This window comes from Eublepharis macularius, chromosome 12 (assembly GCF_028583425.1).
Source record: "Eublepharis macularius isolate TG4126 chromosome 12, MPM_Emac_v1.0, whole genome shotgun sequence".
Classification (NCBI taxonomy): Eukaryota; Metazoa; Chordata; class Lepidosauria; order Squamata; family Eublepharidae; genus Eublepharis; species Eublepharis macularius.
Window position 1 is genome coordinate 16,004,698 of NC_072801.1, and position 10,981 is coordinate 16,015,678.

At 43.9% G+C, this 10,981-nt stretch overlaps 1 protein-coding gene across 3 annotated transcripts; it reads left to right on the plus strand.

Annotated features, from left to right (window-relative positions):
* Window positions 1–379: 379 nt before the first annotated feature.
* C12H8orf33 (chromosome 12 C8orf33 homolog) lies at window positions 380–10,582 on the plus strand. 3 transcript variants are annotated; one of them, XM_054992722.1, is made up of 9 exons: window positions 380–421; window positions 1,825–1,914; window positions 2,167–2,257; window positions 3,160–3,297; window positions 5,621–6,142; window positions 7,105–7,292; window positions 7,918–8,008; window positions 8,846–8,992; window positions 9,902–10,582. In XM_054992722.1, the coding sequence occupies exons 2-9, from the start codon at window positions 1,906–1,908 to the stop codon at window positions 10,114–10,116; spliced, it is 1,401 nt and encodes a 466-aa protein (XP_054848697.1). In that variant the 5' UTR covers window positions 380–421; window positions 1,825–1,905; the 3' UTR covers window positions 10,117–10,582. The 3 variants fall into 3 exon arrangements, with proteins under 3 accessions (XP_054848697.1, XP_054848699.1, XP_054848700.1); XM_054992724.1 differs by having other exon boundaries at window positions 3,163–3,297; XM_054992725.1 differs by lacking the exon at window positions 3,160–3,297.
* The last annotated feature ends 399 nt before the right edge of the window (window positions 10,583–10,981 follow it).

Consider the following 10,981-nt stretch of genomic DNA (forward strand, 5'->3'; position numbering starts at 1 on the left):
AAGGTGCCATAAACCGGTTAGATAATTTTGCAAGCCTTCCACACACACTTCTGACATCTTCACCACAGAATTCACAGAGAATACCTCTACCTTTTATGGCCGTCACAATGATGTATCATAGGTAGAGAAAATGGTACAAATAAGGGTTTATTAGAGGTTAAAGGGGGACCACGGGGGGCGTGTTTTAAAGGCCTTAGAAAATATGACGATATGAAAGGTCCCCGGACAGGCGGATCAGGAAAGCAAAAGAATTCTTGCTGCTTCCATTTGTATATACGGAACTATTTCACCGCGGAACTGAAGTCTCGGGGAATGCGAACCGAGAGCGAGGGAAGATATTCATTGATGGGCAGAGTCCGCCTTGTTTTTCTTTCCTCTTCTCAGGACGGACTCCCAGTTATAGTTGTGGTTGAGCGTGTAGGTAAGAGTGTAAAGCTGCAGCAAGCCTCTTGCTCCCATTTCCTTTAAGGTTGATCGCTCCCAGTAGGAGTTGCTTCAGAGGTGCTCCTGCATGGGCACATCGCATTACCCGATAATCTGTTAATGGTGTTTAAAATGGGACCTGGCTGTGGGTGAGGAAGCCTCAGGCTGAGAAGTTTTGAAGCCAAGGGAGGGGGAATCCCCCTCCTTGAAGGGCTTTTTGGAAAACAGTTGGATTTCTCAGGAAAATCCTTCTTTAAAAAATTGGGGGTGGGAGGGAAGGGAACAGCATCTCCTGCTTCAAAATATATACATTGTGTACTTTCTTATCAAACCCAAACTTATTTTATTGCATTAAACAACATAAAATCCATCAGCTCCATTTTAATGAAAACATTACGTTGTGTTGTTAGACTTACCTATGAAATTGAAACATATAAATGCTTTAGTTTTCTGCAAACAAAATAGTTAACATATACAGTGTAAGAGAGAGAGATGTTAACTGCTGCAGTCTGTGCTTCTTTTATAATAAAACAGAAGGCCAGTAGCTGCTAAAAGATTAATAATATCCTAGTGTACGTTTTTTCAGTCTTGCATATGATGAAGTGATCTCCAACTCGTGATAGATTATGCAGGAATAAATGTTGTTAGGTGCTGCTGGACTTCTGCTTTATTTTGCTGACTTTGTGCATGTATCTTACTTTTTGCTATCTGCAAGGCAGGAAAAAAGTAAAAATGTAAAATATGAATTTTGTAGTAAAAATATAAAGCGTGTAATTTGTACAGAAACACTGCTTGGCATTGGTTTACAAAAAGAGCCAGTGTGATGTAATCGTTAGTGTCAGATTAGGATCTGGGATAACCAAATTCAATTCTGCAGTCTGCCATGGAAGCTTGCTGGGTGACCTTAGCCGAGTCATACACTCTCAGCCTAACCTACATCACAGGATTGCTGTAAGGATGAAATGGAGAAGGGGAAAATGTTGTAAGCCACTTTAGGCCCATGCTGGGGGAAAAGTGGGGTATGAGTGAAGTAAAATAAATAAGGTAGAATTAGGTCCAGGCTGCTGGAGTGGCTACCCCGATGCTTGAAGAACAGAGGTGTTGGTCTGAGAGGAGGAAAGGTGCTGTAGATTTCAGAAGTAGGGAGAACTGGTACCAAAATACCCCTGGGGAGGGAAGGTATTGCCTTTTGGAGAAAGAGAAGATGCCTTTGCTACTAATGGTCTAGAAATTGTGCTGGTGCTTGCTGTGGATCAGGGAGTAGAGATTAGGTGCAAAAATAACTAACTGGGGCCTGATTACAGAATGAAGGAGATGCTTGTGTAGCAGGAAGCTAATTATATCGCATGATAGTATGTGATCAGAGTTGTACACAGTTCCCTAAATCCTTTTCTCTTCTAGGTGCTGATCTGCCCCCTTGGGATTCTAAATAAATAATAAGGTTTTCGAAGTTGCACATAAGCTTTTATCACTATTTTTTCTATGGAAGAGGTAAGGGCCTTGTATATACTGTTCTTGTGTCCTTAACAGACTGGTAAACCAATGAACCTTTTTTTGTACATGTGCTGTAGAGATGTTTGTGCTGCATTATTGTCAAAGTGCACGCTCTGCTTCCTTTTCTCTAGTTTCTGCTCATCTATTCATATTCTTATTTTGGGCATATGCATGCAACTCAACTGCTAATCCCACCCCCAAATGAAAAGCTGCCCTCGTGACATTTCTGTGCTTTGTATCCCAATCCAGGCTCCCCAAGGGACATTCCAAGATGAACTGGAGTGGTGCATCTCCCAGCTGGAGACAGGCCTCCTCCGTCTCAATCCAACTCCAGAGCAAGGTGTGTCTTGGCTTCCTCTGCCTTCATTTTCAGTTGACACTTAGGAACCTGCCCTGCATCCTCTTTGCTGTCTTCTCCCTCTTCTGTTTTAATGGGGAGATTACATAGAAAATGTAAAGAGTCTGGGAAGGTGTTACTAAATTGAGCCAGGTTGTACTGTTAGTTAGAGTCCCAAACTAGGATCTGAGAGACCCAGGTTCAAATCCCCACTCTACCAAGGAAGCTTGCTGGGATGGCTCTTGGGAGTTATCCACCCCATGTGCTTGGTCCAGTCACTCACAGAGCCTATTCTGTCTCGTGGGTTTGTTTTGAGGATAAAATGGAGGAAAGGAAAACAATGGAGGCCATTTGGGGTCCCCATTAGAGTGATATGTGGGATATAAATGAAACAAATAAATAAAGGGAAGCCTTTACCTTCTCCAATGGATTTAAACAGAATAAATGTAAAAAGTAGAAGAAATATCTCCAGTCATTAAAACAACCCAGGAATCTCTGTTTTCATTATTCTCCTGGCTTGCCCTTGTTCCAGGTATTCTGCACATGGATTCCTAAACACCACATTTACACTGATTCTCTGCCTCCAAAGCTGTTTTTACACATAGTTTACTTATTCAGGAACTTAAATCTTCCAAGTTCTAGTGACTACTGAGGGCAAAATCCTTTTATTCCCAAGAGGGTGCAGCCAAAATATTTGGTGCTGTTAATGTATAGTTTATCAAAAGTGGGATTTACGTTGACATATTGCAAGGGGCCATTTTGAGGAAGCGCAACAGAGGGAATCAAAAACCCATCACCGATGGTGTGAAAATGAATTTCAGAAGAGCATGCCTCACAGCTGAGTGGTTAAAGAGGGCATGTCATATGACTCTTTTGATTTTTCTCCCCCTGATTCTTGAGAGCAGCAGAAGAGTCACAGCGCATCCTCAGAGTGCTCCGCTCGCGCAAAGCTCCTTTTGTGAAAAAGCGGCAGGTGATGTGCCATGTCTTCGGTGACTACCGGCTCAAGATGGCCCAGGAGAGGAAGAGAGCAGCCACCGCAGGTGAGGCGGCAGGCATAGTTCAGTGATGTTGCTTTCTCCGAAAGTTTACTTGTATGAATTTATTTTGTTGTTAACTTCATTTATACTCCATTTTTCTCCCACATGGGGCTCCAAAGCAGCTTACATTATTCTCCTCCATCTTATCCTCACAATAACCCTGTGGAATAGGTAATGCTGAGTGCATGTGAATGGCCCAAGGTTACTTATTGAGCACAGTGGCAGAGTGGGGGTTCCAAACCAGGCCACCCAGATCCTAGTCTGACTGTATAATCACTACACCACGCTGGCTGTCATCCTCCGTGTACATCAAAGTGAGATCAGTGCTTACATGTGCAGGCTACTGACTCTATCCCACATGACTCCACTGACTCACAGCTTGGAGGAATAGCAATGCTGTGCCCTGCCTCTGGTCGTTCTTGTAAGTTGCCTTGTAACTTGAACCCAAACCCCCAGAGTGTTGATTAGCCAAGATGATCCAGTCAGGTATGTAAAGTGCTGTCAAGTTACAGTCACAGCCAACGTATGGCAACACCTTAGTGCTTTCAAGGACAAGAGACAAACGGAGGTGGTTTGCCATTGCCTGTCTCTGTGTAGTGACCCTGGTGGTCCCCCACTGAAGTACTAACCAGGGCTAACCCTGGTTAGCTTCCAAGGTTGGGCTTGCCTGTACTGTCCAGGTCAGGATGACGCAGTCATAGCCCTATTTTAATAAGCAGCTGAATCAACCTTGAGCAAAACAGGTTGGCTTTCTTCAGGCATCCTGAACATCACTTTACTCCTGTATACACACACAAATGCAGAGCCATCTCTTATTGAATGCTCTAGAACTCGCCATAAGGTGCCAGAAGTGAGTATGAGATTTCTAACCAGCTTATCAGCTTACAGAGTGACTGGATGCAATTTGAGGACAGGACTGCTGGGACTCGAATACTTGTGTAAGAAAAGGGAACTTTGGTGCCTAGTCATGCAACAGTAAGAAGAATCAGACCTTCTGAAATGCCTGTTCTGTATTGGCATTAAAAAAGATGGACCCTTGTTCATATTGGTATCTGGTCAGCTCAGAAAGAGGAGGAAAAATAATGAGAATGGAACTACTTTGGCAGATCTTTGTGTGTGTGTATGCTATGTGCTGTCAAGTCACCTCCAACCTATGGCAACCCTATGAATAAAAGACCTCCAAAACATCCTATTGTTAACAGACTTGCTAAGATCCTGCAAACTGAAGGATGTGGCTTATTTCATTGAGTCAAGCCATCTCATTTTAGGACTTCCTCTTTTCCTACTGCCTTCCACTTTACCTAGCATTGTTGAATTTTCCACAGAGTCTTTGTCTTCTCATGATGTGACCAAAGTACGATAGCCTCAGGTCTTTGGACATCATTAATTCACCAGCCAGCTTAGAGCTGCTTGTTGCTGCCGCCAGCAAAAGCCTCCTGCTGCTTGTTGCTGCCATCAGAAGCAATCAAGTAACTTCAGTTGCTTCTTTCTTTTTCCTGTTATTTTTTCCCTAGTGTTCTTGATCTTCCAGAAATGGCTAGGGGGATCAGGCCAACTGCCCAGAGAAATGTGAGCCAACGCAGAAAGTAAGGGATGCACCTATGAGCAGATGCATTATACATCCCACCAGCAAGCCTCATTCCTGGCAAATCACCAGGGCTTACATTCCAACAACTCCCAGGGCACTGACATGCCGAGTTCCATCAATGCAGAGCTGCCCCTCTGTCAGATCTGTGGCTAAATAATAGTTGTATCCAGACTACCTTCTGCAATCAGACAAGAGTCCGTTGTTTTCAAAAGATTTACTGAAAAAAGCAACCATTATAGTCCACTGGTCCAGATGCAATATCTGGGCTGGTACACATGTATTGTTACGAATGAGAGGCAAAGAATACAGTACAAAGTATCAAGACTCAGTAGGCCTAGCCTCCCCCCACAGTTCTCAAAACAATCCCTTTGAAGCTGAGACAGTGAAAGTTTCCCAGGACTGGAAAAGCTGTAGCCAAAACATTCCTCTTCTGAGAGATAGCTGGTAGGGAACATCTTGGCACCTGTGAAGAAAGCACTCAGAGCACTATAAGAATTAAAATGGAGTCTCTTTGGTTACCACATATAGAGAAGCATTTTGAACCTGACACCCTCCTCTAATCTCATAGATTTGAACTCTGCTTCGGACGGCGCTTCCTGCTGGGGAGATGGAGTTTATGCAGAATTCAGGATTCTTTGGTGAAGAACCTGTCTAATTTAGTGCATTGTGTTGGAAGTGGCACTGACACAATAAAAAATAGTTATTTAATGAAAATATCAACCTTTGTGTTCCCTGCAGGGGTGAAGTCTGAAAAGGTGCAAATCCAGCCCGGAGATGCTTCCACTTCAGGCAGTATGGTGTACAGGAAGCAATCCAGCCAACCCTCTAAGACATCATCTTGGTTTACTCCATCTAATAATAGCTTTCAGTTTGGTTTTGTTATTCCTGAGAGAACTCCAGAAGAAATAAACAGAACCATAAGAGAAGCACATGAAGTGGGTAACTCCCAAGAGCCATCAGCTACAAACAGTTCCTCCCCACAGAAGGACCAAGATGGGATGTTACACTTTTCCACTGAAACTCAAGGGCCAGAGTTTGCTTTCAATTTTATCATCCCCAATGGTCTCCCATCTCCTGCTGCTGCTGCAGATCCAAGGTTGGAGGATGCCGCAAAAACAGTCCCAGAAAGAGATGCTCCAGCAAGAAAAGCCACGGAGTTGGTGGGGAGTTCAGTCTCCCCCAATCCTGATACATTGGATACCTTAAGCAATAGAGATAAAAGTGTTGATGACAGTTCTTCACTGGGAGCTGCTCAAGGAGGTATGGAGACCAAGGCTACAAGTTGGGTCCAGGCTTGCATATAGATACCTGCCTGCTTGCCTGTGGTGAAGTAAGAATCCACTCCAGTGAAGGAAGCTTTACAAAAGTGCTTTTTTCTCTTTTAGGCTGTAAATAAGGGTTTTTTAGGTAGGAGGAGGTTTGTAAAACTTCTTGAGGACAAATAGTGATTGTGATTGGCAAGCTGCTGTATCTGTTTTAATTCACAATCAGCTAAAGTGAAGTGGCAAACTAGTTTGTGCTTCTTCTCTAACATGGAATTTGATTTCAAACCTCAGTTTACAGTTCTAGCTTGGAGAGCAAGTGCTCACCACAGAGGTCCTGTTTGGACATTTTTAACAAACTGCAATTTACACTAAATTGAAAGCTTAAGCCGTGCTCAGGAGACAGCAAATCTGCAGCTGTGATAGCTGTTTGACAAGCAAAGGTTATCCGGTCCTTTCCTATATTGCCTCAAAAAGAGTTCTGTGTTGAGGTTTTGGAAAATTGCCCTTTTTAACCATTTTCACTTTCAAAAATTAATCCAAAACACAGCTTAACGCAATTTCTGTTCTTAGTGGTCAAAGTGTTTCAATGCTGATCAGCGCTTGAATACTAGCAGTACGTTTTTAAAAAATTGCTTCAGTATCTTTTCATGTATGGTTACAATAAACCATTTCCATCTTCTCTCAAACCTACTCACTGCTGCCCTCATTGACTGTTAATCCCAAATGTTAATTCCAAAATTTAAACAACCATTCTTTTATTGTTCTGGCTTCCTCTTGTTTCTGGTGTTGAATGTAAATTGGACTTGCGGTAATAACTGCCTAGGTCAAAGGTTGATAGTCGCTCTCCGCTCACAGCAGCTTTCTTTCAAATATGCAGCTTTATTCACATTTAATGGATTTAAATTAATTAAAGAGGCAGATGATTGATCAGCTAAAAATCCTTTCATTTGTTGACAGCTGTAACGGAGAGGAAAGAAATTACGTGTAAAGAAACAAATGCTGCTGCTGCAGCTTCTGGTGGATCATCCAAAAGAAGAAAAAAGAGGAAGAAACAACAGCCCTCAAAGGAAGAACCCAGCAAAAACCTAAGTGAAGATAGCAGGTGCCGCATTAAAGGCACACCTGACCAGACTGAGGTGTGCCAGGTAAGTAGCTGTTCTCTTGTGAGTGTGTGTGTGTGTGTGTGTGTGGCATTCTGGAATCTTTGTCCAAACCTTATCATTGACTTCTCCGATTTAAGGCATTCAAATCATTTAAGTGATTGGGCAACATGAACGCATGTTAATTTGCATGCCTGGTTCTGGTTGCAAAACTTTAAAGGAATAGGCATGCCAAGTATTTTAAGTTCTTGACTGATGCCTGGAGTCTTTCCCACAGGTTACTTAGAGAAGATCTGTAAGGCTCTGTAAGCAAGAAAATTCAATCCTTTGGGTCTCCGGTGAAAGGATCTCCACTAGTGGAGAATGAGAGAGAACCCAGACTGAATGAGCACATTGCCCATACAGGCCTTTGTTGCTATTGAAGATCCTAGTCCGCAACTGTGTTTTTCAGTGGTTCATTTGGAAGGGGGTGGACAGTTGAGCTTTACCAGGGCTGCCTTTCGAAGAGGGTGGCTTGCAAGCCAGATCTCTTTTCCTTCCCTTCCGGTTTGCCCTTCTCAAAACAGAACATGCAGCTCCTATCAGACATCTAGAGGGGAGCAAGTGGCCAGAGGTTGCCCACCCAGCAGTGGTTGTTCTAATTGGCCTCTTGCCCCCCCTTTTTGTGCAGCAATCAGATGCGCAGGTGAAGAGGGAGGTGGACTGGTGTGTGGAACAGCTGGAACTGGGGCTAAAGACTCAGAAGGCGACTCCAAAGCAGAGTGAGTTAACTTGCTGGGTGAGATCGGGTTGTTAAGGAGGGTGGAGGATTGCAAAACTGAGAACACTGAGAGGCTTGTGCTGGGGCAGCGGCTGAGAGTTCAAGCGAAGTCCCCTGGATCAACACACAGAGGCAACGTGAATGTAGATAAGCAACTTCTTCTTGCTTCTCTTGGCCGCTGTGTCTTCACCTGTGATATGGATGAAATACTTGAAAGACTTCCTTCTTTGTACTGCCTTATCTGGCAGCTGAGATCCTCTTGCCAGGCCCTGCTCTCTGTGCTCCTGTCTGCAGAGGTAAGATGGCTGGTGACCAGAGATGGAGTTTTTTCAGTGGCGGTGCCTTATATTTGGAATCTCCTCCCTCTTGATGCTCACTTGGTACCAAAACATTAACTAAATAGTTCCCTTTTTTTAAAAAAAGCTGTTCTGTGGCCTGCTTCAAGAATTGTTTTATCAATATTAATATTGACTGCTCTGTTTTATGTGCTTTTATTTTTATTATGTTTTTGCTTTATGTGCTTTTGTGCCCTGGCTTGCTGTTATTGGCATGCTTCAATGCATTTTTGGAAAGGCTGAAAGGAGGGATGTTTGCTGAGAGCCCCCGTTCCATAGGGTGAGCGCCATCTCTGAGAAGGAACAGGTGTGACTGGAAGAGAAATGGACAGTCCTCAGTGGCAGAGTTGGGGGTAGGACAGTAAGGAGAAATTGACCCGATGATCTTAACTAGCACATGGGTCTGGGCAGGGTGAGATGGTCCTCTATCATGGGGGCCCCAGCAGGTCATGAAGGGCTTATTTTAGGCTCCATATTGTGATGTGATGTGTGCTTTGATTCAGTGGACGAGGTGCTGCGAGCCATCAGGACCTTGCGCAGTGAGAAAGCCGTGCTAGCTAAGAAGCGCCAGATCATGCGCGTCATGTTTGGTGATTATCGGAAGAAAATGGCAGAAGAAAGACTGAAGCAGCTGAAGCTGATGCAAGCAGGTAGGGAAGCCAGATTTGCACAATTGGGTCCTGAATAGGGATTTGGAAATAGGCGTTTTTATAGCTAGCGCAGCAGTGAATCGGAGCTTTTCTCTCTCCCTGGTTTTGGTTGTGGCCACAATTAGGTATCAGTTCGGCAGTATGGGTCCTATTTTCCACTTCGGGCTGTCAGAGGTAGCAGAATATTTAGAGCTTGCAGATCTGGTTGCTGTGTCTTTGCCTGGAGATGGTGCCTCTGTCTTTAAATATTTCAGCTTTTCTTGGGCAAAATTTTGACTCCCTTGATGTAGAATTTGAGTTGTCTGTCTCTCTGTCTTTATTTCAAGCTCAGCCCCTAAAAAATAGTTTAGTTGATCAAAATAGGTGGTTGGGGAAAGGGGACTAGTCGGTGGAAGGGATGGGAAGTTCTTGTTTTCCACAATTTTGTAAGACCACAGAACATTGTCCTGGCTGTGGAAATCAGCTTTCCTGAGATGCTTCACTTAATATTAATCAAACAAGTTTCTAGGCCTCATGACTGCAAATAGATGCTTGAAAGCATATGGGAAATGTGTGGGTAACATTAGAGAATCCGTTGAATAATATTTATAGTGACCAAAAACTGGGGCTTCAGCTCCCCCACCCACCCCAACCAGGAGATTAATGCCATCAAAATAGCAATTGTTGTAAAATACACAATACAGAAGAAGAGAACAAACCAGCTCTTACAGACCCCTCCATTACTGGAGCCTTTCCTCCCAGGCCTGTTGAGCATGGCAGACTTTGCTCAGTATGTTGGTTGCTAGGTGTGCAAATAGGTCTGAGATGAGGATGGTGACTAGTGGATTGGTTAATAAAATTAAGTCATAAAGATGCCGATGTGTATTCTCTGTTGGGAGATTTTTAACATACTCCTCCTTTCCTCTGAAGCTTCAAAGGCGGCTCGTATTACAGAAGTGACCGAAGAAGCCTGCAGAAAGAGTAGCAGGGTTTTCAGGAAATCTGTGCAGGCGGTCAGGAGAAGTCAAAGCCCCAAGCAGTCCCTTCGCTGTCAGCCTGCCTCCACAAGTTTGCCCAGAGCAACTGCTGCTTGCCCTTTTACATTCACATCATCGCAAGAAGAGTTCTGCTTTAATTTTTTTTGAGAACGTTGGTTGAACGGTGGTGGATCGATTTTCCTCAGGTGCTGTGAATTCTGACAAGAGATTGCTTTTTAAAAATTTTAACCTTAGCAACAGAACAGTTAGATGCATGGCTGAATGGCAGAAAAAGCTTAACCAAGGGCCTGGGAAAAGAGGGGGCGGGACAGGAAGCAGGTGTGGCATTCTGCTTCCAGCTTACCCCGGTCTCTGCTTTTTTCATCAAGGGGTGATTTTGCTCTTTCGGTTACAGTAGTAAAATGGCCGAATTGATCTGCAGACAGAGGGATGAAGGAAAAATAGGAAGTGGCAAAAGGAATGAGTTTCCTTGGGAAGATGGAGATGCCTCTTTGTACTTTTGGAAAGTTCTGTTTGAACTACAGAATCAGGGAGAAGAAAGGGGGAAGGGAACATAATGGAATCTGTATCGACTGAAAAACTACAAGTCTCAATAAAAATGTTGGTATGTATATTTCAGTCCAGGTCTCTTTCTCTTCATCCCCACGTCTGTCGTATACAAACAAGATTTTGGAAAGGTTAATGCAGTTTCCTGCTGCAGCAAATAATGGCTGAAGGACATTGCCGAATTATGCCGTTCAGCAAACGGTGTTCCTGTTTGGCACCTGGTGTGGCTAGGCAAGTCTGACGTTAATTACAAGCAACAAGCTAGGCAAATGAGCCAGCAGGTTCTGTTTTGGCTACAGATTTCCATTCCGAAGGCGTTCTTCCCTCTCTGCCGGCCCTCCACCCCAGCCCAGTAAAATCTCTTTAGTCGTTTGATCCATGAATCGTTTGTCGGAATAAGGAGAAATTGGGCCATGTCCCCTCCATTATTTGGTGTGGAGCTACCAAAGGGAAATGTCCGGAGTCT